We start from the raw sequence: 27678 nt of genomic DNA on the forward strand, positions 1-27678 counted from the left end.
GATAGTGCGCGATAGAAAGATTATCCGATTGAATGAACACAAACGTGTGTACCGGTGTGCGATATCGTTGACGATAAACATAATAACACCTGAATAGTTTTTGTTTTAAAAAATCGTTTTTTTTTTTTGTTTGTTTGGTACTTTCGAAAGGAATATTTATGTGTGTGTACATGCATTTCAGGCCAATTGGTATATAACAAAAAAAACAAGGAAGTAAAGTGAAACTGAACCTTAAAGTCTGTGGTGTGATATATTCGGTGGAAAAAACAAAGAAAATGAAGAAATTTAGTAACAAGAAGAGGAAGAAACCATAGGGAAGAGCAAAAAATGATAAAACAAGCAAAACGGCAACAGAAACAACCAGTCACGGTAAAAAATGTGTAAATTAATATGCTAACACCCGTATAGTAGAGGGTATAAAGTTGATTCTAGGCTTATTTTTTGGTTGTATAAGTTTAACAGGTAATGAAATGAGTAAGGCAAGGGCAAACAAAAAGAAAAGAGAGAAAAAACACAGTGTACTACTACTGCTAGACAAGCAAACAGGAATGAAAAAAAGGTTCAGCAAAATAGTGTTCAAATTTATTAAGGAAGAATTGGAATCGGACGATTAAAAAAGGTGATTCAATTTGTAACTAATGCTTTCATTATCGCGAAGGCAAGTATTATTCGGGACAACAAAAAAGAAAACAAAGAATAACGTTATTCTTGGTGTAACAAACAAAATTACTCCAATATGTTTAGGCGGTCGAAAATTTATGTATTACTTTCGTTATATTTTCTTCCTGGTACTGGTGTGACCAAAAATATATTAAATCGGAACAAAAAAACAAAATCATGGAAAATTATTCCCGTGTTCATTAGGATGATTAGGATTGTTCAAAATTGTATGCTGAATCACGTTTTTTCCTCTTTCGGCAAACAGCACACACACATACACACAGACCTACAGGGAACAGTTTCCGGGGGTAGATGATCAAAATTACTGAGCAAAAAGGCAAAAGTGGGTAAAGTGATAGCGTTTTGATGAAATGAATACTCTTCCTAGACGTGCGGCAGAATAGTGCAAAAGAAAACATGCAAGTTATGGAAACGAGCGAAAAAAATAAACGATAGTATGAAGAAAGTACGAGGACAATGAAGAACTATACATGAAGACAATATATGAAAAACACAAAACAGTGGTGTAATTTAAAAACGGATTAGAAAACATGCGGAAATGATTAAGCACATCGTAAAAAAACAACAACAAAACATAACAATGGATGAACTGAAAGTATATGGAAGGAAAAGAGTTGGAACGACGTTGATTATGTTTTTCCTTGCTGTTCGTTTTGTTTTATTTTGTTAGGAACGCAGTGAGAATTAAAGTTTTTTTTTTGTTTTGCAATACATACAGTGAATAACGCAAAAGTGAAACGAACATTAAAATTATAATTATTATTATATATACACGCAACTAATTGCAAACAAACGGAATGGTATAACGAAATATGTAAGCACTCGAAAGAGAAAGAGCACGCGGTTCTTGATAGAGCAGGAGAGAGAATACATTATACCACCCCCTCCCATCACGAGAAAAGAATGTCCCATAGCGTCGGGAATGCTGCTGCTGCTGCTACAACATAAAAAGGCTAAAAACTGCTGTTAATTTTACGCAAAACCCTGTATCTAAACAATGAGAAATGTCTTTGTTTCAATTGTTTTTGTTTTGTTTTTTACTATTAAAAGCTAAACAAAACCTATATTATCTGGATGAAAATTACCCCAATTAGTTCACCTACAGTTTAAAATAGTATCGCCGAACATTGGCTAGGAACCTACATAAGATCGTAACGGGCGTGGGCTTTCGAGAACTGGGAAAAACAAAACAACAAACGGATTACAGTAACAAACGGAAAGCAAACGAATCGAACCTTATCGACAATTAGCATTGTATTTTGCACTTAGTTGTTTAAACAACAAATACTTTGCCGCTTCATACAAAACTTAAACACTATCAATAGTAACACCAAACGATAAAGGAATGAAGAAAACCCACACATTCACACACAATAAATGAAAGCTCCTCAGCGTAAACGAACCATTTGCAGTAAATAATACCAATATAAAGGAAGGAATAGGGAACACCCCACTCACACTATACCCATCTTTAGCACCCACTTGTTGGATTAGGACGTTATCACTCATTATCTGTTTTTTGTTTGTTTGTTTGTTTTATTTTCATTTAATTACTCCTGTAATAATCGCCATTTTGATGTATCGTGTTTAAAGTTCCTTAAACGTTTTGTTTTGCCATTTTCATATGTTTCCATTAACCGCAACCGATTGCTTGTGGTTTAGTTTGTTTTTGTCTGTTTCTACTTCTCCTCACAATCTGTTTCCCCCCATTTTGTTTTTGCATAATGTTGTGTTTCTTTTTCATCTTTCTTATATTGTCCCAACTTCACGTTTCAATGGCAAATGCGTTTACTGGTTTTCCTTTTGTTTTACATGTAATCAGGTAGAAACTAAACAAAAAATGCACGATAGCAAACAAAACATAGTGGACGGGAAGCACTTATAATAAAATAGAATTTCATAAAAACAAAAACAAACATACATTTGAACCGTCAGATTTAAAAAAGAAAAGAAACACACTCAAATTTCAACACCAACATAACAAACAAATTTAAACATTGAAACGTTTTAACCAATCACCGGGAAAGAAACAAAAATAAATACCGTAACATTAGGGATAACAATCGAATAAAGCATACTGTTATTTAGCGTAAGCGTCTGTAAAGTGATATAAGCGAAACAACTCCGAAGAGAAAACCCCGTCCCGGCAGTGATGAAGCGACAAGGGAGAGGTTTAACGGGCGGGATCGTGCGATGTGTTGTTGTTTTTTTTTCTTTCTCTATTTGCTAAACTTAGTCGTTAGTTTGTCAAGATATCAAATGAATGCGGAGAGCTGTGGAAGAACAGGAGGGCAACGGGGGGTTCGAGACAAAAAAAATATGCAGAGGACGCCGAGTTTTCTAATATATTGGTGCCCAACAATTCGTGAGCTGCCTTATACAAGCAAAGCGGGAGAAAAGACTGATTGAAATATAAAAACAAAACGCGAAAGTGTGAAGGGCTCGAAGCAAACCGATGCTTCCAGCAGAGTAGATAAGGACACTCACTTCACCATTCTTTTTGTAGTACTAGTAGTGTGTTTGATGGAGTATAGGGGGAGCGGAAAGATAAGAGAAGGGATGCGTTGAGTGAGGGTGTGAAACATAAGTTCGGTTAAGGGACGTATAGAACCGTTCGTTTTAGGCTAAAACCATCGTTCAATAAGAGCTTACGTAGAATTGGAAATAGTCGACAAACTATTCTATGCAACATTATAGGAAGAAATTGATAACAATACTACACACACACATACACATACAAAACATGCAACTTTTTGCAATCTTTAGAACATTTCAATAACATAAAATGAGCCAACTTTTTCCGAGTTTCCGAGAGCTTACGGTAGTGCAGGACCTTTTAAAACAAACATTCACACAGTTGATAAAACATAAACAAAACGAAGGTAATTATTATAAAAATCCATTTAGAATCATAACGAGCCGAGATCACATTTCTCCTAGACGATTGTCTGCAAACTCTTCACACTGCGCCATCATATTCGCCATCGTACGGGGTGAACTGTCGGTTTGGGAAAGAAACGTGCGTGAATGTGGGAGCAAATTCGCTAAGCAAACGCGATGATAAATTATGCAATATTTGAAGTTTATATTTTATGTTATTACTATTATTATTGTAATCTTAACGCAAAATTACACCGGCAGAATAGTAATAGTTAGGGCAGAATAGTAATAGTAAAGAAGTCTATGTCGCCGACTTGGGGAAGAAGCACGCATACAGAGGAGGAAGGTGTGTAGTCTTCGTAAGCTAATTTAATGCAATTCTTTCACTCCCGAACACATCAACACTCATGAAGAAAAACCATCCAAGTGCAGTAATTCGTAAAGAGGGCGACCAGCTAAATCTCATCTCGATCACACGATCATGTCGTTGAATGAATACACACGCGCAGACAACAGTGGAAATCAAAGCAGGCCATGTTCATTTTGTCCTCCTCAAACAAATCATATTTCTCGCGAGGCTAGTATCAGTTTTCCGTTGAAATATTTGGACAAAAAGTTGGTTAATCGATTGTTTTTTTTCATCTTTTTTGTTTGTTATGTTTTTATATGTAAACGGAAGGGAAATTTTCAAATTTATGGTCCCGGGGGGAATTTTTTGTTTTTGTTTGTTTCATTTATCTCCTTCATGCTCGCAGGCTACCCGTGTCCAAAAACGAAGCACAAAGAGTGTATTTTTCCCCTTTCACGCTTTCACGTTATTGTTCTCTTTGTTTTGTCATGTTTCACACAATGTGTGTTTTTGTTATACTTTTACAAATTTCATCATTGTGTATTATTCCTGGTGTTTATATCATTTCATGTTTTTTTTGTTTTTTTTTATTTTACACTTTTTTATGTTTACTCGTTTTGGTTTGTTCCATTTATCGAACAGGACTGGGAAACGTACATCCTTTTAATGTTTTTCATGTTTTTTTTTGGTTTCTTTACATGAAGCAAACGATTTTCTTTTTGTTTTGGGGAAGAATTTGTCCTTTTTCGACATTTCTCCATTTATTTAATCAATACATCAAATAATAGTCTACCTGATCATGGGAGAAAGATTTTAGTTACTAACTAACAACAATAGTTATGGATCACGTGACTGTTTCCGCTTTGCGCTTCAAACCCCATTAAGCACCGTACATTACTGTATAATCTGATAGTATCTAATTATTGCGTTCTACACATTTCTATATCTACTATAATTGACCAACGCGAATAGTACTAAACGAAAATTTTCGCTAGGGCAAAGTTAAAAGCTAGAAAGCAAACGAAAATAGTACTGGTTTATGGTTAGAATAACAACGTATCCCTTGTCCCGCACTAAAAGTTAATTTAACTCCATTGAATTGTACAATTCACAATATGGAAATATCAACTGATTGTTAGAGTTTTGAAATATTTTGCAGTGAACAAAAGAAAAACAAGCAACCGTCATAATAATTGATAAACTTTTGCCAAATACCCTTTAATATTCACATCGAAAACAAACACACACACACATACACACACTCTTACACATGTGTTTATTCGTATACATATAAAGTACTTTTTTGTAATTCATATCTTTTTTTTCCACCTTACGATACCGTGCACGGTTGTCGTGATTTATTATTTTTTAGATAATAAAATGTATGTCCTTCATAATATATACATAAATACACATATTGCTCGTTGATTTTGTTCGTTTTTTTGCCACTTTCATATTAAGCATATACTAGCACAGCAGCAGCTGCCTTCCGGTGTGGCAAAGAAGAAGTAAATAGTGATAATAGAAGTGCGCCGATAGCTTTCGACGCTTTAAAAAGCGAAACACACCCCCACTTAGTTAGAAAAAGAAGTGTACGTAAACGACTAAACAAATGGAAATAGCAGCAAGAAAGCGTAAAATAAACAGCAGGCTTATTATTAAGAATTATGTTTTTGATTTTGTGCGTAAATAAAAATGGAAAAGCTAACAAAACCCAACCAAAAAAAAAAACATAATGAAACACTCGCAAGTAACAAATTCACATTCAGGCACACAACAAACGCACGCACACATACAGTATGCAAAGGACCAGTTTGTAAAACCTGTTGGAAGATGTAATACTATTGGAAATTTTTAGTTTTGGTCCGTTTTTCTTTTTACTTCATTATACAAAATACATAAAATATCGCTTAATTTGGCGCATTTTCCACGCATTCATTTTCACTTTCTTGTAGTACACTTTTAGCATTAGTTTTGTTTGTTTTTTTCTTTGTTGCATCCTGATTGTGTGGAAAATTGGCAATCACAGGTAGACAAGAGACAGCACATACAATAAAGAACCGATAGTAACAAGCTTGAACCGTTCTGCTGATGGCCAACCAATTCGGTAGACAGGTGAATTGATCTGTACCAATTAGCATTAACACATTGCCACATAGAAACAACACCGATGTAACACATGTAACAAGACGCTATTAGCGATATGGTTCGTTGAATTTCCGTTTGTTCTCAGAAAATCCAGCACCGCGCCCAGATCGAAAGAGGTGTTTCGGAAAGATCTTATCTCCTTTAGTCTTGCCCTTTCGTCTTTCAATCGGTAAAAAAAAACATCGTGGAAGCACACCCACACATCCACACATACACAGGAAAACCTTAATATAAGAGAGCCAACATAGAGTTGGGGTGGAGTTTGCATATGCAGTGCAGTGAGCAGAACACGATACACGATCCCCGTGCCCCCTTGATTAAAGCCAACCAGTTAGCCAACCAACCAACCAACCCCAAAACCAGGACCCATAGCAGGAGCGATTCTAGCGGAAGGCTCAGGCTAGGAAGGAAGAAGTTGTTAAGCATAGGGATGTGTACATCCCTTCCCCGCAAGAGAACACTGCGCCATTTATGTACTCTTGCATCGTATTGTAATACCATTTAGCAAACCAACAAAACCCGTCACTTGGGAAGCATCTCAGCTGCCATTTCAAAACCCCGCACATGGCTGATACTGCCCATGGAAAGCTTGTAATGCAAGCTGTGATAGGAACGGATATCGAAACTCACGCAAAAGCGGCAAACCAGATCCTAACCAGGGGGAAAAAGATCTTCTCAGTGTGGAGACAAGTTTGAAGTTAGTTTTTTTGTTTGGCTTTCAAGCATCAACAACACGCCGTACCCATTGCTCAATTGAATTCTCCTCGGTGAATGCGAGTTTCAAATTCCGATTGCATCAACTTTGGGCAGCTTTTCAAACCGCTCCCGTGGCAATTGCGTTGGGGGCAAAAGAATTTCAAAATCAATCCAATTCATCATCAAAAACAAAATGGCGAAGCGAGAAAACAAAATGCACTGGTGAAGAGTCCGTTGGATGCAAACGGTGTTGTGTTGAGCTTTTGTAACAGAACAGTTAACTGAGATGGAAGGATAGGACAGGAAGCCTGCGAGCAAACCAAAAACAACAACATACACCACGAAACCCCCGTGACAGGTGAGGGATTAAAATATAGTGTAACTCTTGAAAAACCGAAGAAGAAAAGATCACAACCCCCAGTCAAAACACACGTGTACGAAATGAATGGCGCGAATATTGTGTGACCCCCAGCGGGCGAGTAAGGGACGAAGCGTTTATTTGGTCCACGAAGTACGAAACCTGCTCTCCTCCCCACGTTTTGCGAAACTGGCTACAAAAAAAAAAACCAATTCACAACGGATGGGAACATTTGTGGGTGTAGCATTCGATACACTACCCAGCAGCGGTTCCTCACCACGTTGCAGGAGGCAAAGTAAGAGAGGTAAAATTACACACACCCACCACACCACCTATACAACCGGCACACGGAACATGAGGAGTGTCGCGGGCAGCAGTTGTAGGGAGCCAGAAATGGATGCGTTTTAGGTAAGGGGCAGTAATAAAGGAAACGGTGGGTAGGTGGCCAGGAGGCGCAGGATTAGCGTGAACGAGCACCGTAGGGATAGTTAGGGAAGGACAGAAATAAAAGGAAAAGATCAACCACCTTTGTAACTGCTCTATATACGAAAGAAAACTAAAAATAAAAAATAAATGTTATAATAATCAAGCTGCGTTGTGCTTCACTTTCCCGTTAACCCCCCTTGTCTATCCCTTTTCACATGTGAAAGAAGTAACTGCGGTCTTGTTTGGGGTGCGCTTTTCGGAAAACTCGAAACTCGGTCCAAGGCTGCATTTTTTCACCTTCGGTTGCATCTAATCTCCGTCATGCTTAGTTCCACTTGATGCAGCCATTCGTGGTTCATTCTTCTACTCCACTTGCCCAGTTCCTTGAACGTAAACCTTCGTTGGTCCGTATCTTCCATGACTCATGGCCGGCGAGGACCACTTCACTATCACTTTGCTGCAAATAGCAAAACTTCTCTACTACCGCGAAATTGAAATCTGTTCCCAAGACCAGGGTCATATCACAGTCAGTACCTCCTGCAAGTAGTTAGTTTGCTTTCGTGACATTAGTCCGTAATTAAATTCTTGGGGTCCTTGGGGTTGTTGGGATCCTGGGGTCTTGATGTAATTAGAGTACCAAGGATACCCAAAGATAATAGGCGATGTACTGAAAGACAAAATAGGAGTGCTTGACCGTCGTCAAGGGCGACGAAGCAGAAAGGTTGGGAAGAAAGGGTCCCTCGATCATCGATCAAATCGACTTTTTTTGTATTCTGTTGTATTTTATGGTCTAATTTTGTGTACGACCAAAATTAAAATCTGACCTATCTATTATAATAGCAATATGTTATGATAAATGGTGTATTCGATAGATGAGGGGTGCAACCAGCAGTTAAAACAAATCTTCGAACGCAGTTCCTTGAATGTTTTCGTTACAGCTGCTACAATTTTACTGATAACGTTATCAAATTTGGTATATAGAATAGCTACTAGAGGGAAATCGCTAAAACTGATTTTACGTATTTTAATTTATATGCTACAAGAAAACATTAGCTTTACAGACAGTCAACAAACGAAGTTTTATTCCGTGGTTTATGCTCAACAATACATTATTAAGATTACGATTCGTGGAATCTGGTCTGGCGTGATACGGGTACCGAACACATCGTACATGCCGTACATTCCTAGAGTGGTGCACTCTATACAGCACGACTACGCTATAAATAAATTACTTGACTGACTTGGCAGACGAACTGACTGCAATACGCTCAACAACGACTTTAACGATGGGGGACGCATCACGAAACAAAACGGAAAGAAACATAAAGAGAATATTCGAAAGCAAGCATCCCTGTTCATTTACTTCGCCTTGCCCTGGTTGGCGACGGATTCGATCGCTTTGCGTACCGTCTCCTCATCGCCCAGGAACTTCATCGACACGACCGGCTTCAGGTTTTCGTCCAGCTCGTACACGAACGGAATACCGGTGGGCAGGTTCAGCCCCATGATCGCTTCGTCCGTCATCTGGTCCAGGTGCTTGACGATACCGCGCAGGCTGTTACCGTGCGCCGCAATGATGATATTCTTTCCCTCCTTGAGCTGCGGAATGATTATGTCGTTCCAGTATGGCAGCGTACGTGCGATGGTCAGCTTCAGCGATTCGGCCATCGGGAATTCGTTCGGCTTCGGGTCATCCTTGTACCGTTCGTCCTTCACGATCGCATTGTAGTAGGCATGGTCCGGTTCCATGTTTGGTGGCGGTACATCGAAACTACGGCGCCAAATCAGCACCTGATCCTCACCGTACTTGGCCGCCGTTTCGGACTTGTTTAGCCCGGTCAGTCCACCGTAGTGACGCTCATTTAAGCGCCAGGTCTTCTGGATTGGGATGGCCGTTTGGCCCGATTCCTTAAGGATTGAATCGAGCGTAACCTGGGCACGGGTTAGCAGCGACGTGTGTGCAATGTCGAACTTAAGGCCAGCCTCCTTCACAGCCTTGCCGGCGGCCAATGCTTCCTCCTTGCCTAAAAAAGAGCAACATTACAACATAGTTACATCACAACAAACATGTGAAACCTTATCGACCCGTACATACCCTTGTCGCTTAGGTTCGCATCGAACCAGCCGCAGAAGAGATTCTTCTGGTTCCACTCCGATTCACCGTGGCGAACCATCACGATGCGGTACTTTCCGGCCATTCTTTTAAGCAGCGAGATTTTTCACTTGTGCGCGCGAATTAGTGGCTGAAGAAACCCGTCAGGATACGGATAGCACGGTAAATGCTGTAGGAGCACAGGAGCAAACTTGAATCCGAAACGACGACCTTTTGCATCGGATGAAGGTCACCAGACTTAGCGCACAACTGTCAGTGGCTGACGTATGTTTTGATTAAAAGATTTTGTTTATGGATTGGTCGCGTGGAAGACAAACGGATAACTAATTTCTATTTCATTTAATTTCACTCTATACGAAAACTGTTTCTTATAACCAAAAGCACATTTTATCAAATAGAGTTTCTAAAAGCATTTGATTTAATATAGTTTTATGTTAGTTTTCCTTCATGTGCATTGGCGCGTGGTGTTGTGTTTCTCCATGTATTTTCATGGCGCGTCATGTCAGTGACAGGTTTGAAATTTTTTGGCGCCTTCTTCATTGTTTCTCGGCAGATATTGTGCAGCGGATCGAAGCGAGCTTGTTGTGTGGCTAATATATTCTGTAATCAGTCAACTTTCGTAGTGTTTAATAGGTTTTTGGTGTGTTTCGAACAGTTTCTAGTTATATTCATTCAGTGTAACAGTGACCGTGTTCGCAAGACGTATATTCACATTTTCGAAGGAGAAGTAATAGAAACACCGCTACGCTAGCACAATGAGTTCCCACGGACTAACCGTAGGATTCCTTGCGGTAAGTACGCTTTGTGTGCAGACAATCAGCCATCTATCATACCTGTGTTTACTTTAACGTAGGAAATCATGCAAGGTAACGAGCTACCCAATCCGGTGGTGCAGATCCTTGGCTCGAAGCGTATTGCCGGCAGCGGGGAACAATCCGAACGCTTCCGGTTGCTCATATCGGACGGGAAGTCTCTGTACAGCTTCGCCATGCTTGCCACGCAATTAAATGATTTGCAAAAGCAGGACAAACTGCCGCAGTACACCATTATCAGAATCGATCGCTACACCACCTCGGTCGTGAACCGGAACGAGAAGGGAGAAAAGCGGGTGTTGATTATCGTAGAGTTGACCGTCTTGAAGGAGGGCAGTTTGGTAGGTGAAAAGATTGGTGATCCGCAACCAATAACGGACACTCCGACCCAGTCGACCAACAGTGGTTCGTCCATGCCGGCGTCCCGTCCGGCGGAAACAATTGGCAACGGCAGTATTAGCAACGGGTCGACATATGGCAGCGCGAACCGATCGATGTCCGCGAGCACAGCACCGACCGCCTCGATCGGGGACTCGCTTACACATCCCATTTCGTCGCTCAGCCCGTACCAGAACAAATGGGTCATAAAAGCACGCGTAATGTCCAAGTCGGGCATCCGCACTTGGAGCAATGCGAAAGGCGAGGGTAAGCTGTTCAGCATGGACGTGATGGATGAGTCGGGTGAGATACGGATCACCGGATTCAAGGAACAGTGCGACAGATACTTTGAAATGATCGAGGTCGACAAGGTGTACTTCATCTCCAAGTGTCAGCTGAAGCCGGCCAACAAGCAGTACTCGAGCCTGAAGAACGACTACGAGATGACGATGACAAACGACACGATCGTGCAGGAATGCAAGGACGTGGACGGTACGATGCCGGAGATACAGTACAACTTTGTGCCGATATCCCAGATCGGCAACATGGAACCGAACGCGATGGTGGACGTGGTCGGTATGTGCAAAGAGGTGGGCGATGTGCTACAGTTCACTGCGAAAACATCCGGCCGGGAATTGCGAAAGCGCGAGATAACGCTCGTGGATGCGAGCAACGCCTCCGTCCAGCTAACGCTGTGGGGCGATGATGCGCAAAATTTTCCCACCACCACGAACCCGGTCGTAATGCTGAAAGGGGCCCGAGTGTCGGAATTCGGCGGTGGCAAATCGCTCGGACTGATCGGTGGCAGCGTGATGAAGCTTAATCCGGACATGGAGCAGGCGCACAAGGTGCGTGGATGGTTCGAAAACGGCGGTCGCGAGATGTCGGTCAGCAGCGTGTCGGCACGTACGGGCGGTGGCGCGGCTGGCATGAACACCGAGTGGCTATCGTTCCAGGAGGCAAAGGACCGAAATCTTGGTGCCGGCGATAAGCCCGATTACTTCCAGGTGAAGGCAATGATACACACGATCAAGTCGGCCAACGCCGTGTACAAAGCATGCCCGCAGGCGGAATGCAACAAGAAGGTGATCGACCAGGAGAATGGACAGTACCGGTGTGAGAAGTGTAATGCCGAGTTCCCGAACTTCAAGTACCGGCTGTTGGTGAATGTAAGTCACCCATTGATGCGTCCCTCCGTTCACACAATAATAATCCCCTCGCTTTTGCTCTACCGTTTATTCAGATGCTCATCGGTGACTGGACGTCTAATCGCTGGATAACGGTGTTTACGGAGCTGGCCGAGGAGCTGCTGGGCAAATCGTCGCAGGAAATTGGTAGTAGCCTCGAATACCAGAAGGAGGAAGCGGAAAAGCTGTTCTCAGCGATCAGCTTCAAATCGTTCGTGTTCAAGCTGCGCACGAAGGTGGAGTACTTTGGTGAGCAGCCGCGTAACAAAACGACAGCCGTTAGTGCAGCACCGGTGAACCACAAGGAATACAACGCACTGCTGATCAAGAGCATCCAGGAGCTGACCGGCGTGGGAAAGAACTAACTGGCGGCCACAGTTTCGTAGTCGTAAATTCCATTTTTTCTTTCCCTTTATATGATATGTTTTCTCTTTCTTAAAGTTAATTTAAAACCAACAAAACCACACTTATACACAAAGAATAAAAATGCTCATCCGCTACTCATAAGTCATTGTTGAGTATGAACCGGTTGCCCTCGGATTGTGCGCCAACGTACCGGTAACGGCATCGCCCGTACGCGCCCCGATGATCACCGACCTCGCGCAACGTTTCCGGCAGCGGGCTGTACACGGGCATCGTTTTTCGGCGCAGTCCCAACCCACTGCTGACGGTCGTGTACAAATGCTTCAGCGTGTTGCTCTTCCGGATCGTTTGCTGCTGTTTTGCCGTCCCGGAAACGGTATTCGGGTCGTGGTCTAGCGTTTCACCGTAGTTCTCCAACTGGCAGCGTACGAAATCTCGTTCCATCTTCTTTACTCTCTGGCCGTCCAGAATGCGAAGTTTCGGAAGGTGTCGGATGATGTACAGTCTGCAAGGAAATAGATCCATTAGCATCGGGGGCCCCCTGGGTGACCTGGGAAGTATCTCTGTAACGTACCTATATTTCTGATAGTCGTATTCCGTATACTTCAGGTTCAGCAGATGGCACGGACAGGCGGGATTGCCCAGCAGACTGAGATATTCCAGTTCCGGAAAGCAGAGCGAAAGCTTCGTGAGCAATAGATCCAAATTTTTAAACTGCAACAAAAAGAAAACTTTGCTAATGGAACCAATTTTACCACTTACGTACTGCACACCTTGTGCAAGGTGGAAGAAAGCCTTGGTAATGCGAGAATTGCAACTGTCTACAGGAGGAATCCCGCTATCGGCGAGAGAAGACCTTGCGAGAGACTATGCGAGATTCCGATAGCCTTTGAGCCTTGCGGTTTTGTGATACGATTCGGTACGAAGCTGTCTTATCATATCGGTTTTCCTGGCAGGCCTGTGGCCATACACAGCCATAGAGCTTGAGATGCAAGTGGAGGAAACAAAATCGGGGGCCCACTCCTATGTTGTTACCTTGTTGTTGTTCAACGAGAGCAACTTCACATTGTTCAGCTGCGCGGGGAAGATAATCTCATCCGTTAGGTAGTTGTTGTCCAGTACGAGCTCCACCAGCAGTGGGAACCGTTCCAGTGCATCGAAGGACGACAGTTTGTTGTGGCTAAGGTCGAGATGTTGTACCCGGTCGGCGTACATCGTCACGATCGCTTCCGGAAGTCGGTACGTTTTCTGATCAAAGTATAGAAGCTACCGAAAACAGAGGCGACAAAACATAGTATTAACGCACTCGATTAACCCTGTTTGGCTGACGCCGGTTTATGGGGAGACTTCTTACGTACCTTTTCCTCCTGTGCGATGTACATGATTTTGTTCCAGTTGATGGCTTCCATTTTTTTCTTTAGCGCACCGTAGTCCCCACTATACTTCCGCTTGAGCGTTGGATTTCCGACTGCAATCTCCAGCTGCGTTAGTAACATTGGCACAACCGAACCTGGCTCACTCGAGAACAAACTCAAAGCACACACACACGCACGCTAGGTGTGAAAAGATTTCCACCGGGAAGCAACGATACCGCCAGGGACGTTGACAAACTGCACCCGGGCAATGATGGGCTGAACAGATAATGAACGCACGCGCCTGTGGTACGTCAAACAATGGAACGCACCTAAAACAATACGTGTGGTGGTGGAAAACCGATTAGGGAAGTTCACGGTCTCCTCCGCGGACAGTGTCGAAACGATCACGCACGATCACGGGTCTGGCGAACCGGAACGTTTTCACGGGCGGATTCTTAGCAAGAAGCTGCTAGACGGTTCTCCCAGCGCACACACTATCCTTTCTTGACCGGTTGGGGTATTGTAATGGCATCACCGGACATCGAGTACGGGCTATTATTTGCACTGCTGTTGCATCGCTAAACCGATCGCTGATGATACTGGTCGATGATCGTGCGAGCGAGAGTGACGCTAGGGCGCGCGCGGTCGATTACACCGTCTATTCATCACCCGGTTGTACGCACACGATCACTAGCGGTGTTTCTTCGCGCTGATGGCCAAGCACATATTTGCCCACACGCTTAATGCACGATTATGACCACCGCCGACGATGGCCTCTTATCAGTAATACGGTGGCCCAGCGCTATACGTTCTCTATCGTGGTCGCTTCTTGAGATTTCTTCGCTCGGTTGAACTTGCTCGTGTTTTGTAAAAGGCGAAAGGGCCCAACACCAACACACACACGCACATACTTCCTCTTCACCTGCACACGTTCGGACACGCTGGTTTAAATCCCTAGCGACATTGTTGGGAAGGCTCGGATGCTGTGCACACTGCTACACGTTGATTATTCATCCAGCACTGTTCAGCATCATAATCAAGCGAACGGTAATTTCGGCTCGATGTTGTCACTTTGTTCTTGTGCAGTGTTGGTACGATAATAGTACCGGCAAACCGTACCTCGCCGGTGGCTTATCAGTTGCCGGGGATGCGTGTTTTTATTGTTTTAAATAATTTGTTTGCAGCGCAGGCTTGATCTTCTCCGTACTACTACGAGCAGCAGCCCAATGTATGTAGCGAATGGGCCTTGTACTGGGCCTTGTTAATCGTGTGCCGACAAGCGCTTGGTGAACGAATGCATCATATTACACCCGACAGGAAACCCCTGGAACGTTCGAACCACGGCGTGCGTTTCGCTTCATTCGTCACTTGTAGTGATTCTCGGCATATACATGGAGGTGAGTTTTTGTGCTCCTTCCCTCGGTTTAGAATGACCGGTTCACGAATGACTGCTGGTTCCTGGCACCGTTATTTTACACCAGTGGTCGGCGAAGTTTCAAGCTGTACTGACAAAGTTTAGGACCATTTTATAGATAGTTCCAATCCAATCAGCAATAAAGCTTTAATACTTTTCTTCGTAAATAGACACGCTCAAAGCATTAGGAAATGAACAGCTTCATGAAGGTTACCTACCAAGTAAATTATTTTAAATTTAGTTTAAAAAATTTGCCGGCTCCTGCTATCAACTGATGGGCCAGGATTCTTGGAGTGTTCACATTTTCTTTTTGTTACAAGGAGACAAAATCATCGAAGAAAAATCCATGGCATCCTTGCAAGAAAATGAAAACTTACGGGATCATCATTCGATATGCATGCGTGTGAGAGAAGGGCATTTACACTGCGTCAATCTATATGATACACGCTAGTAGTCCTTGAAGTTTAGTGACCATGTGCAATTCATGTTCAGAACTTATCATGGCGGGGGTTCTCACGTCAAGCACCGTGCAGTACTGATCTGCTTTTCTTGGTGATCACGCTTCTCGAATCTCCCAGCTGTGCACTCTTCTCGCTCCGCGACCATATTTGCCTTCAGCTGATCGGTTGTCCCTGGAGCTTATCTGGTTTGTTTTCATGTTTTGCGGAAACTGGCCTGATGTAAGAGTGATGAACTCAACTCAATTACTTCCATGGGGGAGATGCCATTCGAATCGGGTAATTCTCACATTTGAGACGAATTGTTTGGGTTGACGATGTTGAAAATGAGCGCCGCTCTAGTGGTTCCGAGCAATTTCGGTGCTCCTCCGGATACCTTTAGAGTGGACCAGGTTGTAACGTAGTTGTGTCTTTTAGATAATGGATTCCGCGCTGTTTATGAAATGCATGCGGTCCAGCATCTGTGGTTGGAAGTAATCCGTAAATAGGCAGTACATCAGGGTTTCGCTTCGAATCCATCAAAGTCGTCAAATAACTGTGTTTTTTCGATACCTCCAATGTCTATCGAAGACGATGGTGTTGGTCCGCACTTTCTTATTAAAACTTGGCTCCTTACAATTTACGGATAAGATACATTTTTACACACCGGCACATTTATTATATTTCTACATATCCGAATCGTAAAATTGCACAACGGAAAATGTACTAATCAATTGTTCTACCCCGCCTCTCTAGCGTCGTTTGTGATGGTTGGCATTGCTGAGCTTTTTCAACTGTCGTAGGGCACACTTCGCTGCAGTACATTTGGCGATACGATAGTTTCTTCCGATACCGCGGAATTTACCTTTCCCGAACACTTCAACCGTTACACGGACGCGTCGACCATCGGCCAGTTTCTCCGGTTTGCTGAAAAGTAAAACCAAGTTATAGACCAGACAAACAACGAACGGCAAAGCTTCATACCCAAATTTGGCCGTTTCCGGTTCCATTTCCAGCAGCTCCCGTATTGGTGATTTCGGTACCGAACTGCTAAATTTCTCTATTTCCGGGCCCATCATTTTGCGGTAAACCTGGTTGGAATAGGAGAGAAATTTGATTTTACTTTTACTCCAGTCCGTCCAGTATCGATGCGCCTTCCAGCGGTCCATACCTTCCACACGGTATCGAGCGACATATCGGAATCTAAGAATATGGCACCGGCAATCGATTCGAACACATCGCCCAACGCTTTTGGAACCTCCACGTCTTCCGCCTCTCCGATGCCTCTGCCATCGGCAATACCACCGCTCCCTTCCACACCGCCAATCTGCACTGCCATACCGAACTCTCCCAGTTCCTCGTCGTCGTCCTGCAGATAGTATTCCTCCTCCGTAATACGGTGACCATTCTCTTGCTGGATGCGCACAAAACGATCGATTACCTCCTGCAAACCGGGTGACAGATGCAGGAAGTACTTGTGAAACCCGTGGCGTACGGCAAGCGACGCAAATATCGTATTGTTCACGAGCGCCGACCGTAGATCGGTAAGGGCTCCCGGTGAGTGCTGCCTTCGATCCTCGTACAGATGGCGCGTGATGAGGTAGTCTAAGATGGCATCGCCCAGAAATTCTAACCGTTGGTAACAGTCCGTCAGACGGTTTGGGCTGTAGGATGCATGCGTCATGGCTTGCAGCAGGTAGGATCGGTCCTGGAACCGATAGCCGAGTACATCCTCGAACACGTCGAACCCTTGCAACAGTCTTGCCAGCTCGCGAGCCGTCGCAACGGCCCCAGCATCGATGCCACCGAACGTTATGTTGGCCCGCACCATGGGTGAAGGTGGCGCGACCCAGTGCCCGTACTCCGCAATCGTGACAGTGCCAGTTGATTGTAGCGCATCCCGTTCGATTTCCCCGTACCGGGAAACTACCGACGGTGCGTTTGATAGATCGCGCATCTTCTCCGGTGGTTCCCGGATCGGAAGCACCCGTATACCGAGCCATGCCATAAATAGTAAAGCTCCCCGGGGGCCGCACTCGATCAAGTACGCACCGATCAGTGCCTCGACACAGTCCGCCACCGATTTGTCCGGTATGCTGTGCTGCGTTACCAGATTGTACGGAATGAAGCAGGCGTTGTAATCCATCTCATCGTCTTTGTCTTCTCCGTTGGTTGTATCGTCTTCGTCGTCTTCTTCATCACTGTCCCTATCGCCGTTGAGTTCTTTCTTTCGTTTCGCACGCGATCGTTCCTGGATTATGTCACATATTTCGTCACACGACAGGCGCTTGATATCGGGCAGATCGGCCAAATTCCAATGGCAGGCAGGAATCTACAAAGGATAAAACCAATTTTGCGTTATGCTGTCGGTGGCCACTTGTACGTGCAACTTACCTTAGCATCCATCAGCTTTTGTTCGAGATTTTTCGGCACGTAGTAGCACGGAGGTAACCAGTTGTCGTGGGGTTCAAATTTAGCCGCGATCATACAATCGCCTAAACGTTTCCTTCGCCCCAATCGGTAAAGGTTCAGATTCGACACCTGTTTCGATCGCAGATGGCTCAGCTTGCCCTCGTGCACATTGTCATATCGGCAGTAGAGATAGGTCGTTATAGCATACTTTAGAAAGGAATCGCCTATCGTCTCCAACCGTTCCAGATTGATACCATCGTTGGCGTTCGACATGGTTAGTGCTTGCAAAATGATGGCCGGGCTTGGTCCGGGATGTTGATTCAAGTCGGGCTGATAGTCGAAACTGAAGCTTTCGCCATCCTTATCCATCCAGGCCGGACTAAGAGAGGAACTGCGCTCTGTTCCATTACGTTGCGTCTCTCCCCGTCTGCGCATGGAATGTTTCGGTTTGTAGTTGCACGCCGTCTGTCCAGCAGCAATAGCCGGAAAAGGATTGCTAATGGTAAGTTCGATCACTTTCGCTTGTGACGGAGCCGAGTGATCGTCGTTTTCGTCCAGAAAGTTATCAAACTGCGAGCCACCACGAAGCACCGTGTAACGCTCGGGAAAGAACGGTTCATTCAAACCGTACAGATCGTCCAACCTGAGCCATCGTTCTCCATTGCTGCCGTTTCGTACCAACAGCTCAAACAGTTGTTCCGCCTCGACGTACGGTACGAACTCCTGGAACGGTAACCCACCCATATCGTTCATCAGTGCGCTAAGTGTTGCCAATTCTTCATCCTCCAGCTTCGAACGCCAGTGCTGTACGGACAGCCGCTCGTTCCAGCGCACAAGCGTCCCCTGCTGTCGGATGTTATCCTTCGTGTGGTTTTTCTGCTGCTCAAAGCTTTGTTCCGCTGATTGGCGTTCCTCGGCACACAGCTGATCGTTCGGCGAGTAACAGAATCCATCCACCGCATTCTTTGAGCTCTGGTACAGCATATCATTTTGGCGCAACCGTTGGATGATGCTTTGCTGTGTGCGTCGCCGCTGCAGATCGCACTCGGAATCGATCGCTTCGGCATCGTTTTCAGTCTTGAACTCAATCTTTAACCGTCCATCCAGATTCATCGTTGTGTCCTGCTGATTTGTGGCGAGCTTCTTACACGCCCTGCCGTTTGAGTCGTTTGTCGTGTTTGTGGCCCCTTCGGGACCTTCGATGGCTGGTAAAGCATTCACCGGTCTGTCCAGGACGTCGAACAGGTAGTGATCTTCTTCTTCGTAATAGTCGTCGGAGGAGTAGTAATTCGCACTGCTGTTGCTGCTGCAATCAGAATCGTACCGAAGGAATGATGGTGACGAAGGGCCTCTTCTGGCTGCCAAAAATTAGAAAAAAAAACATTAATAAGAAATAAATGTTCGCCGTTCATACACAGGATCCGGCTTCGAGTAAATAAAGTCAAAGAAAGCCAGAAATGGCATTCCTAGACCTCTTGAGGAAGTCGTGACAGTTATATAAATAAATGAGAAACATTTACCTCCATTTTCCATATCATCGTTGTCATCACCGGTCGCTACACCGGCCGCCATTTCATTGGACCATGTCCCAATTTCAAGCAGCGATCCATCAGCATCAGTCTTCTGTTCGGCCTTGTCCTTATCGGCACTGATATCAGCATCATCACCATCATCACCAATCGCACCTTTTTCCTTTTTCAAACCATCTTCCTCATCGACCTCTACCAGCGCATCTTCTTCATTTCCCACCTTCTTTTGATCAATGATAGGACAACCTTCTAGTGGATCGTTTTCTGTGATCTGAGATATTTTCTGTTCCTTTGTTTTGCGCAACACATCCGCCAGATTCCAGCCAAAGCTTAGCATTGGCCACTGAAAGTGACCCTCCCGTAACTCATCGACATTTTCCCATCCCAAGCGCAGATCTCGCGCAACTTGACGCCGTATCTCATCGGCCAGCAGCAGCGCATTGATGCGATAGAGTACGCACGGTAGACAGACGGCCGCTCGCCACAGTGAAGCAGGAAACGGATGTATCGTACACAGCTCGGGAACAAGAATTTGTTTCTGCTCCAAGTTTTCACGCTTGGCTCGCTTCGTTTCTTCCGAGCTGGTCGGAAGCGCCACACCTTTACGGTTCACGTACCGCGGTGTCAGGAAGTTGAGTCTGGCACTCGTATGATCAACGTCCAGCAATGGTTGGCGTAGATTTTGTATGTGAATACTGTACTTGCGGTGGTAGTATTCCTCGAACGTGGCATAGTTTGATCCGGGGAAGGCGCTTTTCGGCGACAGATGGTTACAGATTTCCGCCACATAAAAATACTGCGGTTGGTCCCGGTTGCGGTACCAGGGCATTACAACTGCGTCCCGAAATTTACCCACATCGAATACGTATCCTTGGCGCGCTTCGTCCGGTATGAACGTTGGTCCACTCCGATGAATGTTCGTTGCAATCTTTTCCACAAATTCCCAATCCACCGTTACATCGTCCGGTTGGTCGGATGGACTGGTACCGTTTGACACAGCCAGTCGCTTTATGGTCGGCACGATGAAGAAACAATTCTCCACCGCATTGGAATCGTACAGCATGAGACTTTTCTGCAAGCGTAAGACCTTGGTGAAGGTGTACTTTACGAAACAGTTTACCATTTCCAGCTGTTGCGCGGTGAGTCGGACACGCTGCGGGCAGAGATCGAGCGATACTTTCACCTCACCGGAGCGGGTAAATATGGGAAAGGAACTTATCTTTGGTATTAGTTTCGTTGTTAAAATGCCGAACCCTTGCGGTGATTCTTCCGGTGCATATATCTTACGGCCCCGCGTATTTTGCTCCTCCGGTATCGGACAGATCAGCTCCATGCGTATGTGGTAGAGATAGGCCACCGTATCAACGTCCGGTCGACAGTCGTTAAATACTGATGCGATCTGTAAAACAAAGTGTTATAAACCATTATTACTCTTCTTGGGAGTGTATGAGCTCCGGAATAAAATACCCTTTTGTAGTAGTATTGCCGTCGTTTCGTTGTCCCCGGTCGTGGATCACTATTTTCCGACAGTATCTTTGCGTCCGATTCCTCGAGCTCAAAGTTTTCCCAATCGGATTCGAATGCACGGAACGCCTCCTTACCGTACGGTTGAAACGAATGATCAAGCTCTCCGGCGGCGTGCAGCATCCGGCAGGTCGTATACGCAGCCAATCGGCGTGCTAACGTTTCCGTGGGCATCGGTAAACCCTTGCGTGTGAAATGGTAGAATGTTAGATTTCCTAAACTATACCGAAATTGTTGCTGACACGCTTCTTACCAATATGTCTTCCTTCCATGGCGAGTTTATTGGCAAACGGATAGTGTACTGGTACAGCGTTCGTCCTTTTCGCACCGTTGTAGCACAGCGCCAGATCGGTGTGAGCTTGGTGAACGTATCGCTTGGCAGCTTGGCACAGTATTTATTCAGTGTTTGGACTGCATTGCCTAACCACAGCGAAGCGATCGGTCCAACATTCGATGGACTAACGCTACCTGGACGATAAACTTCGAGACAGTGATTAAAACACTCGGCATGTTTCAGTTCCCATTCGACGGGTTCACCGTTGCGACATTTGGCAAGCAGCAGCTGTGAAGTAGAGACGACAGTGGATTATACCGTTGATGAGGCATCTTTTATTTGACAAACCTTTTCAACTTCTCGATAAATTGCAACCCGTTCAATCATCGCATCGGTAGATTGTTTGATGAGCTCTTGATCCGGTTCATCCCTCTGTGCCGTACATTCGTCCGTGGGTGAATCGTGAACCATAAACACTCCATCCAGTGACTCTTCCTCACTCGGTTGCGTTTCTTCCTTTGGCGCATCCGAACCGACCGATTGTTCCGGCGTGACGAACAAAATGTGGTAAGCGCCCGGTGCTTTCGCTCGGCCCTTACACTGAGCGTACGATCGATAGTTCGAGGGGCTGTTCCATCGTATGACCAGATTGCACTTTGGCAGTTCAATGCCTTCCTCTAGCACGGACGTCCCTATCAACAGATTGCACTCGTGCATTCGAAAGCGTTTCAACACTTCCTCCTGCTTGCGATGCTCCAACGCGGCCTGCTGAGCATCCGTTTGCGGATTGGCCACCTTATCGACCGTGTACTGTGGGCTAATGAAGTCAAATTCCCGCTGCGAACGAGATATTTCGTACAGCAGCACATAGAGTATGCGTGCCATGGAACGGTTATTGCAAAAAATCAAACCACACAGCGCATCCGTCGCATCGTTCGATTTATGATGTGAATGACCACCTCCAATTCCACCACCGGGGAAACGTTTTCTACGAAAATTGTTCACCCGTCCGTCGTTTCCGTGGCGTGGCGATTGGATACCGTCGGTGGAGAACATTTCGGTGCCTTTGTGCTTCTGACACAACCGTTCCGCTTGCTTGCGTGTGGCACCGAGCAAATTTTCCAGCCGCTTGATGCGCTCGTCTACGTGCGCTATTTGTGCTTCGAACGAGTGGTAACGCTTTTCCAAATTGTTACACTCGACGTTACGGCAGAAGCAGTACAGAATTTTTGACTGATGCTGGTGGTGGTGAAGTGTGCCCTGCTGGCAACGCTCCTTGGGCCGGTTTCGTTGCTCCCCGAACCATGCCAGTACCTCGAGCAAACGGCAAACTTTGGGTGTTGAGAAACGCTTAATGCGCTCAAGCTCTGTCGCGTAACGAGCAAACACGTGTGCAACAATGGCCCGTGTCATTACCAGCGCGGTCGATACCTCTTGGAGCAGTAGAAAGTGCCGCTCGTAAGGTGTTCGAATCTTTTCCTTCTCGATCGTCGTTAACAGTTCTAGCGCACCGCGATCTGCGCCCCAGGGTCCAAATTCGCGCAACAGATCGAGATATTGGTTGAGGTAGCTTATGGGCTGTACCGTTGGATCGGGAATGGAACGCAGCTCACGACGCAGTTCGTCTTCCTCCTCGTCACAATCTAATTTTCCATCAGCTCCCGCCTTATCGCTAGCGCTTTCAGTACTGTCCAGATCGTACAGTGCTAATGGATCGTACCGATGGTCCTGCAGGAACATGATGTGGCCTTGTATTAATTTCCGAAGATTATCACTAAGTGTTGACGGCTGTGCCGGAACACATTCCAGAATAAGTTCCGTGGGCTTTGTGCTGAATCTGGAAGAATGTATTGAACAAATTATTAGACGCATAAGTAACAACCGGTCAACTCACAAGTCCTCACCGAAGAACGCTTGTAATGTCGCTTGCCGTTTCGATACGTGCTCGGAGGCACCGCTCGAGCGAATGCAGTTCCCAACACAATCGTTCCGGCGTACAACCTGCGCCGTGTAAAGGACCGGCAAGGCCCAGAATTCTTGTCTTTTGACTTGTTCGGCAGCCGAGCCGGGAACAGATCTCCCACAGCTCCTTATGGCCATAACTTTTATGGCATTCTTCCACAATCAGTAAACTTATGTCTTCAATCCGAACCGTTCCCTGATCGAGGTACTCCAGCAGCGTAGAATCGCTGCCAAAGAACAGCACATCTGCCAATGCTAGATCTGCTGTCGATACTGCCGATTGTCCCATCGAGTCGAACTCGTGCGAATCGTCACCAAATTCCTCCGTGCCTATATTGGCCACTTTCAGGTCGGTTAGATTCGATACCATCGACGATAGCAACGAGCGATCAACTCGTGGTGTCAGGTAAACAGCTTTCCGTGCCGCTCCCGGTTGGTCCCACCATTCGGAGCGCATCGATTGGATAAGCTTCACCGAAAGAAACTCTTTGGCAGTATTGTGAGCCAAACAAACGATCAGATTTTCCTCCCGAGCCATAGCCAGCAGCTCGGTTTGATAATCACGGGGCGTAAGGGCCGTTGTGTGGATGTTACCATCCGTCCAGTGAAACAAGGACATCGCGATGTTGTTTGTGAGGACAAAACCCGGGAATTGAATGATACTACACTTATTGAACTGTTTTGTGTTTCGAGGGAATGTTAATGGTGTTCCTGCGTTCTGTTACACTCGCGCATAATGTGCGTCTTGAAGCCGAATGATGCAAATATTCGGCACACTTGCAAAAGTAAACATTTTCGAAATCCACGACACCTGCAATGGAACATGCAGGCAGGCAGCGTCTTTTTTCTTGCTGCCGTTTTGTTGTGATTTGATGCTATATGCCGGGCACCATGGGATGTCGATAGGTCATGTGGGTTGACAGCTTGTAGATACCCCGCAGGCAGGCTTTCATGAGTTTCTTTGCATCTCACCCACTTCCAACACACGTGGGCTGTTTCCACAAATGCCATCCATAATTTTTCGTTCGTCAAGCATGGTTTTGTCTAGTGCGAAAACTTTGCCAAAGTTCGGCGCATTCCGCGACGCCGATCTCGTGAAATATCCATGTATGTTTGTAGAAAATGTTTTGACAGGACCAGCCTTCTCTGGTGGCTTGTTAGCCCCGCGGGCAAATTCTTGATTAAGAACGTTTCACGGAGTCTTCACAAGGTCCTCGTGAAACTTTGCTGAAGCCTGCCGGCAGTGAAGCTTTCCGCCCATGTGTTGGAGTGAAGCGTGGTAGCCACATCGGCGACTCACTCTTAATTGACTTCCTTAATGGTGAAATGCGAAGATCGGGAAATAAAATAGGCTTTTAAAAATTATCATTAAATATGTAAAAGTTTACAATTTTCAGGTAAGGTGTTTTGTCCTTTCCATTTGGTGTCTCCAACATCTGGTTCGTCTTTCGTGTTCAATACGAATAATTTTTCCTCAGATAACCAAATTAAAAGAACAACAAACGTGTCAATTTAATGCCAAAATCGAAATATGTTGATTTCAGTATTTTAACAAAAGCCCTCAGATGCCAAGATATATTTTCAGCACTCGTTGTCCAGCATCTAACACATTTCTTGATAATCTTGTACAAACGGATAGTATGATGCAATGTGTAAACCACAAAGTGTCGAACTTTTGAAAACAACTTTCATTGCTTACCTGTGACCTAAGGGAATAATTTATTTTAAAATTCCCAACCACAAACCTTGATTTAAGGACAAAAATTATACAAACAATCTACAGTTTATTTCGTAGCGGCCCCTTACAATTCCCCCTTGATAGTACAACCCCTATTTTCATATGAGGTACAATAACAATACAATAATGTACACATGTTAACACATTTCTCAGTCGCTGTGTGCGACATTTGCCAACGCACGGCTAATCAATTTCCAACTTTCGCAGCGTGCCGCAGAGATCGTTGCCATTATTTCGCCGAGATTCGTCAATCTTCCACCGGCTGCCGTCGGTAATGTAATCACTAGGGAGCAGAAGAAGCAAAAATACATTTGAAAAAATCTTCTAACAAAAGCCTTTCCGGCGCGCCTCCTACCGCTGTAGTTTAATCCTGTTGAACCAGTCTTCCTTGTGCTTAATGATCGACTGTTGGCCACCGTACTCGTCCGGCAGGGCAGCTTTTGGAAGATGAGCATAGATTGTTTCAGAGTTGGGCAGATGGAAGTGTAGCTGAAAGGGAATAGAAAACAATAAATGAATAAAACTGCGATACAGATAAGCAAAAGAATGCTGTTCAAAGAGGAGCTCTTCTTCATCCTACCATATCGGCCACACGCTTCTTCATGAACGGTTTCACCAAACACATGACCCGATCCAGAAAGGGAGTACAGTTGATGACATGAATGGCCTTCAGACGCACAGGGTGTGCTTCCTGCGTTAGAGAGGTTTTGAAAACAAAAATCAAAAAAGAGCTCATACGATTTCTGTCCAAATTGGTGCATTTCAGCACTGATAGTTACCTGAGTGTAGCGCATATAGACGCGCAATGTCGACAGTACGACCTTGGTCATGTGGCGAAGCGTGAATCCGTTCATGTCAAAAATAGGCACGTCCCCACCATCGTTCATTGGGACGTCCGGTTGGATCATACGAAGATCGGCAATGATGAAAAACGTCTTAATGACATCGTTGAAATCAAACTAAAACGGCAGTGCGAAGGGTTAGCAAAATGAGATCGTTTTTTTTTTGTCGGTGTCAGTGCTAGTGTACCTTATCGGGATCACAATCTACCAAGCGATAATAAATAAACTTGTCTTCACATCCTTCCACCGACGGCAAGGGTACCATATCGCTGCAAAGGAATATCAATATTTAGAAGTCATAGCCATCCAGTATTTCATCGCTATTAAGACATCATTTGAGGGACCGCAAATACCGTACATGGAACGTAAAATGTTCATCACATTGCTGCTCAGTGGATCACGGTTATCGAAAATGGCCGGATTGTTCTGCCGGATCGTGTAACCGAGAACGAATATTTTCTTCGCATACTCCAGATCACCACGGGTCGAGTGAATGTATCTTTGCAGCAGTGTTGGATCTTGAAGATGTTTGGTGCGAAAAAAAGGACTGATAAGCAACTTGTTCAAGTAGTCGCTGCGATCCTAACTTACGTATATTCTGTGGCAGATGAGGTTGAGTGGCAATCCAGTCCTTCAACCGCTCTGCTCCCTCTTCTAGGTTAAACTGCTGTTCGATGCCCATTCTTCAATTTGGGCTTGCTAGAATTGGTGATGATAAGTTTGATTAGTTAAAAAGGTTTGCATGTTGGAGAAGATGTAACAATTGCAATGCAGTCGTAGCATTGAGAGAGGAGAGTGAGTAGAATGATGTGTTTTTCATGTCATTTTTCTTTCTCACTATATCAGATCGTATTAAAAGGTATTAAGATATAATTCTTCTTGGCATAACGACCTCTAACTCTGTTATGCCTAGTAGTAGTCAGTCCTTGCTACGGGGGGATTTGGTCCGGATTCCAGTCCTGTTCTGTGAAGATCGGCGCCGCTACCAATACACCACCGGGCCGTCCCGGTATAATTTAGGAAGGATAAAATAAGACTAAGATACAATTATCTACAAGTGATTAGACTTGTACACTCAGAAGTTCAAGTAATGTAGACCAAAATAAACCTTTTTAAACAAGCCAAAAGCATTTTACTCAAGGCTACAAAACCCTTCCCTGCTATGGCTATGAGAGCCACAACAAACCACAATTTTGGGCATTATCAAGACAATAAAATAAGCTTGAAAATGAGCTTGAGAAGAGAAAAAAAAAACAAAACAAAACCACACGTTTCGCTACCATTCGCTTCGTGCCAGCGAAATCGGCGCTTCTCACTGTCAGATAAATCACTCCGCGCGGCCAAGGTTAACGATCCCCGGTGGAGTTGTTTTGCATGCGTTCGATCGGATACGAATTCGTACCGGTTTGGTTTTGTGGATATCGTGTCTCCACTTCCCACCGTGTTGTGGTGTCGTTCCATTTGACCGCTACGCACAGTGAGGTTCTAGGAGTGTCCAGCGCACGAATGCGACTCTGCATAATCACGAACTTTGCTTATCGAGTTTGAAAATTTGTCCCAAAGCGTTTGCAAACAACAGCAAACCAGCGTCGGGGTTTCTTCCGGCCGGTTTCTTTACCGTGTTCACTTGCCCTGCCAAAGAGGTATGGACAGGATGACGGTGAACGCAAAAGATCTAAACGAGGAAAAATTATTAGTGTTTGGTAAACATTAACATGATAATATTTGCGTTGAAGCGATCTCATTCTTTTGCTGCTTTTGAATGCGCACACCACCAACCAGCGGGATGATATAATTTTG

The 27678-nt window shown here is 45.0% G+C and overlaps 5 protein-coding genes across 5 annotated transcripts; 1 reads left to right on the top strand and 4 right to left on the bottom strand.

Annotated features, from left to right (window-relative positions):
* Positions 1-8598: 8598 nt before the first annotated feature.
* On the bottom strand, positions 8599-9859 carry LOC128303844 (phosphoglycerate mutase 2-like). The gene is made up of 2 exons (XM_053040924.1): positions 9634-9859; positions 8599-9562 (listed from the first exon to the last, which is right to left on the bottom strand). Exons 1-2 carry the CDS (start codon positions 9734-9736, stop codon positions 8898-8900), a joined length of 768 nt encoding a protein of 255 aa, XP_052896884.1. The 5' UTR covers positions 9737-9859; the 3' UTR covers positions 8599-8897.
* Positions 9860-10221: 362 nt separating this feature from the next.
* On the top strand, positions 10222-12766 carry LOC128303816 (replication protein A 70 kDa DNA-binding subunit). The gene is made up of 3 exons (XM_053040890.1): positions 10222-10442; positions 10505-12010; positions 12085-12766. The coding sequence occupies exons 1-3, from the start codon at positions 10407-10409 to the stop codon at positions 12391-12393; spliced, it is 1851 nt and encodes a 616-aa protein (XP_052896850.1). The 5' UTR covers positions 10222-10406; the 3' UTR covers positions 12394-12766.
* LOC128303833 (leucine-rich melanocyte differentiation-associated protein-like) lies at positions 11807-15119 on the bottom strand. Its single transcript, XM_053040913.1, has 4 exons — positions 13750-15119; positions 13427-13657; positions 12966-13105; positions 11807-12896 (listed from the first exon to the last, which is right to left on the bottom strand). Exons 1-4 carry the CDS (start codon positions 13885-13887, stop codon positions 12530-12532), a joined length of 876 nt encoding a protein of 291 aa, XP_052896873.1. The 5' UTR covers positions 13888-15119; the 3' UTR covers positions 11807-12529.
* Positions 15120-16250: 1131 nt separating this feature from the next.
* On the bottom strand, positions 16251-24123 carry LOC128303745 (endoribonuclease Dcr-1). The gene is made up of 9 exons (XM_053040806.1): positions 23241-24123; positions 21685-23173; positions 21316-21624; positions 21006-21245; positions 19530-20937; positions 17992-19367; positions 16769-17929; positions 16582-16688; positions 16251-16524 (listed from the first exon to the last, which is right to left on the bottom strand). The coding sequence occupies exons 1-9, from the start codon at positions 23915-23917 to the stop codon at positions 16350-16352; spliced, it is 6942 nt and encodes a 2313-aa protein (XP_052896766.1). The 5' UTR covers positions 23918-24123; the 3' UTR covers positions 16251-16349.
* A 1096-nt stretch (positions 24124-25219) lies between these two features.
* On the bottom strand, positions 25220-26560 carry LOC128298301 (alpha-tocopherol transfer protein-like). Its single transcript, XM_053034045.1, has 7 exons — positions 26470-26560; positions 26237-26396; positions 26066-26147; positions 25816-25995; positions 25617-25727; positions 25392-25525; positions 25220-25319 (listed from the first exon to the last, which is right to left on the bottom strand). The coding sequence occupies exons 1-7, from the start codon at positions 26558-26560 to the stop codon at positions 25220-25222; spliced, it is 858 nt and encodes a 285-aa protein (XP_052890005.1).
* Between the last annotated feature and the right edge of the window lie 1118 nt (positions 26561-27678).

The sequence above is a fragment of the Anopheles moucheti genome, chromosome 2 (genome assembly GCF_943734755.1).
Source record: "Anopheles moucheti chromosome 2, idAnoMoucSN_F20_07, whole genome shotgun sequence".
NCBI classification, from domain to species: domain Eukaryota; kingdom Metazoa; phylum Arthropoda; class Insecta; order Diptera; family Culicidae; genus Anopheles; species Anopheles moucheti.

What these genes read in the sequence shown, in the direction of transcription:
- LOC128303833 (XM_053040913.1), bottom strand. Translation starts at nt 13,887, where the DNA reads ATGTTACTAACGCAGCTGGAGATTGCAGTCGGAAATCCAACGCTCAAG. An exon ending in TCTCGTTGAACAACAACAAG is followed by an intron (nt 13,106 to 13,426) that starts GTAACAACATAG and finishes TTTTTGTTGCAG; the next exon opens with TTTAAAAATTTGGATCTATT. An exon ending in TACGACTATCAGAAATATAG is followed by an intron (nt 12,897 to 12,965) that starts GTACGTTACAGA and finishes ATTTCCTTGCAG; the next exon opens with ACTGTACATCATCCGACACC.
- LOC128303816 (XM_053040890.1), top strand. Translation starts at nt 10,407, where the DNA reads ATGAGTTCCCACGGACTAACCGTAGGATTCCTTGCG. An exon ending in TAACCGTAGGATTCCTTGCG is followed by an intron (nt 10,443 to 10,504) that starts GTAAGTACGCTT and finishes ACTTTAACGTAG; the next exon opens with GAAATCATGCAAGGTAACGA. An exon ending in AGTACCGGCTGTTGGTGAAT is followed by an intron (nt 12,011 to 12,084) that starts GTAAGTCACCCA and finishes CCGTTTATTCAG; the next exon opens with ATGCTCATCGGTGACTGGAC.
- LOC128298301 (XM_053034045.1), bottom strand. Translation starts at nt 26,560, where the DNA reads ATGGGCATCGAACAGCAGTTTAACCTAGAAGAGGGAGCAGAGCGGTTG. An exon ending in ATGAACATTTTACGTTCCAT is followed by an intron (nt 26,148 to 26,236) that starts GTACGGTATTTG and finishes ATTCCTTTGCAG; the next exon opens with CGATATGGTACCCTTGCCGT. An exon ending in AGAAGCGTGTGGCCGATATG is followed by an intron (nt 25,526 to 25,616) that starts GTAGGATGAAGA and finishes ATTCCCTTTCAG; the next exon opens with CTACACTTCCATCTGCCCAA.
- LOC128303745 (XM_053040806.1), bottom strand. Translation starts at nt 23,917, where the DNA reads ATGTCCTTGTTTCACTGGACGGATGGTAACATCCACACAACGGCCCTT. An exon ending in GACATTACAAGCGTTCTTCG is followed by an intron (nt 23,174 to 23,240) that starts GTGAGGACTTGT and finishes ACATTCTTCCAG; the next exon opens with ATTCAGCACAAAGCCCACGG. An exon ending in CATGGAAGGAAGACATATTG is followed by an intron (nt 21,246 to 21,315) that starts GTAAGAAGCGTG and finishes TTCACACGCAAG; the next exon opens with GGTTTACCGATGCCCACGGA.
- LOC128303844 (XM_053040924.1), bottom strand. Translation starts at nt 9,736, where the DNA reads ATGGCCGGAAAGTACCGCATCGTGATGGTTCGCCACGGTGAATCGGAG. An exon ending in TGCGAACCTAAGCGACAAGG is followed by an intron (nt 9,563 to 9,633) that starts GTATGTACGGGT and finishes GCTCTTTTTTAG; the next exon opens with GCAAGGAGGAAGCATTGGCC.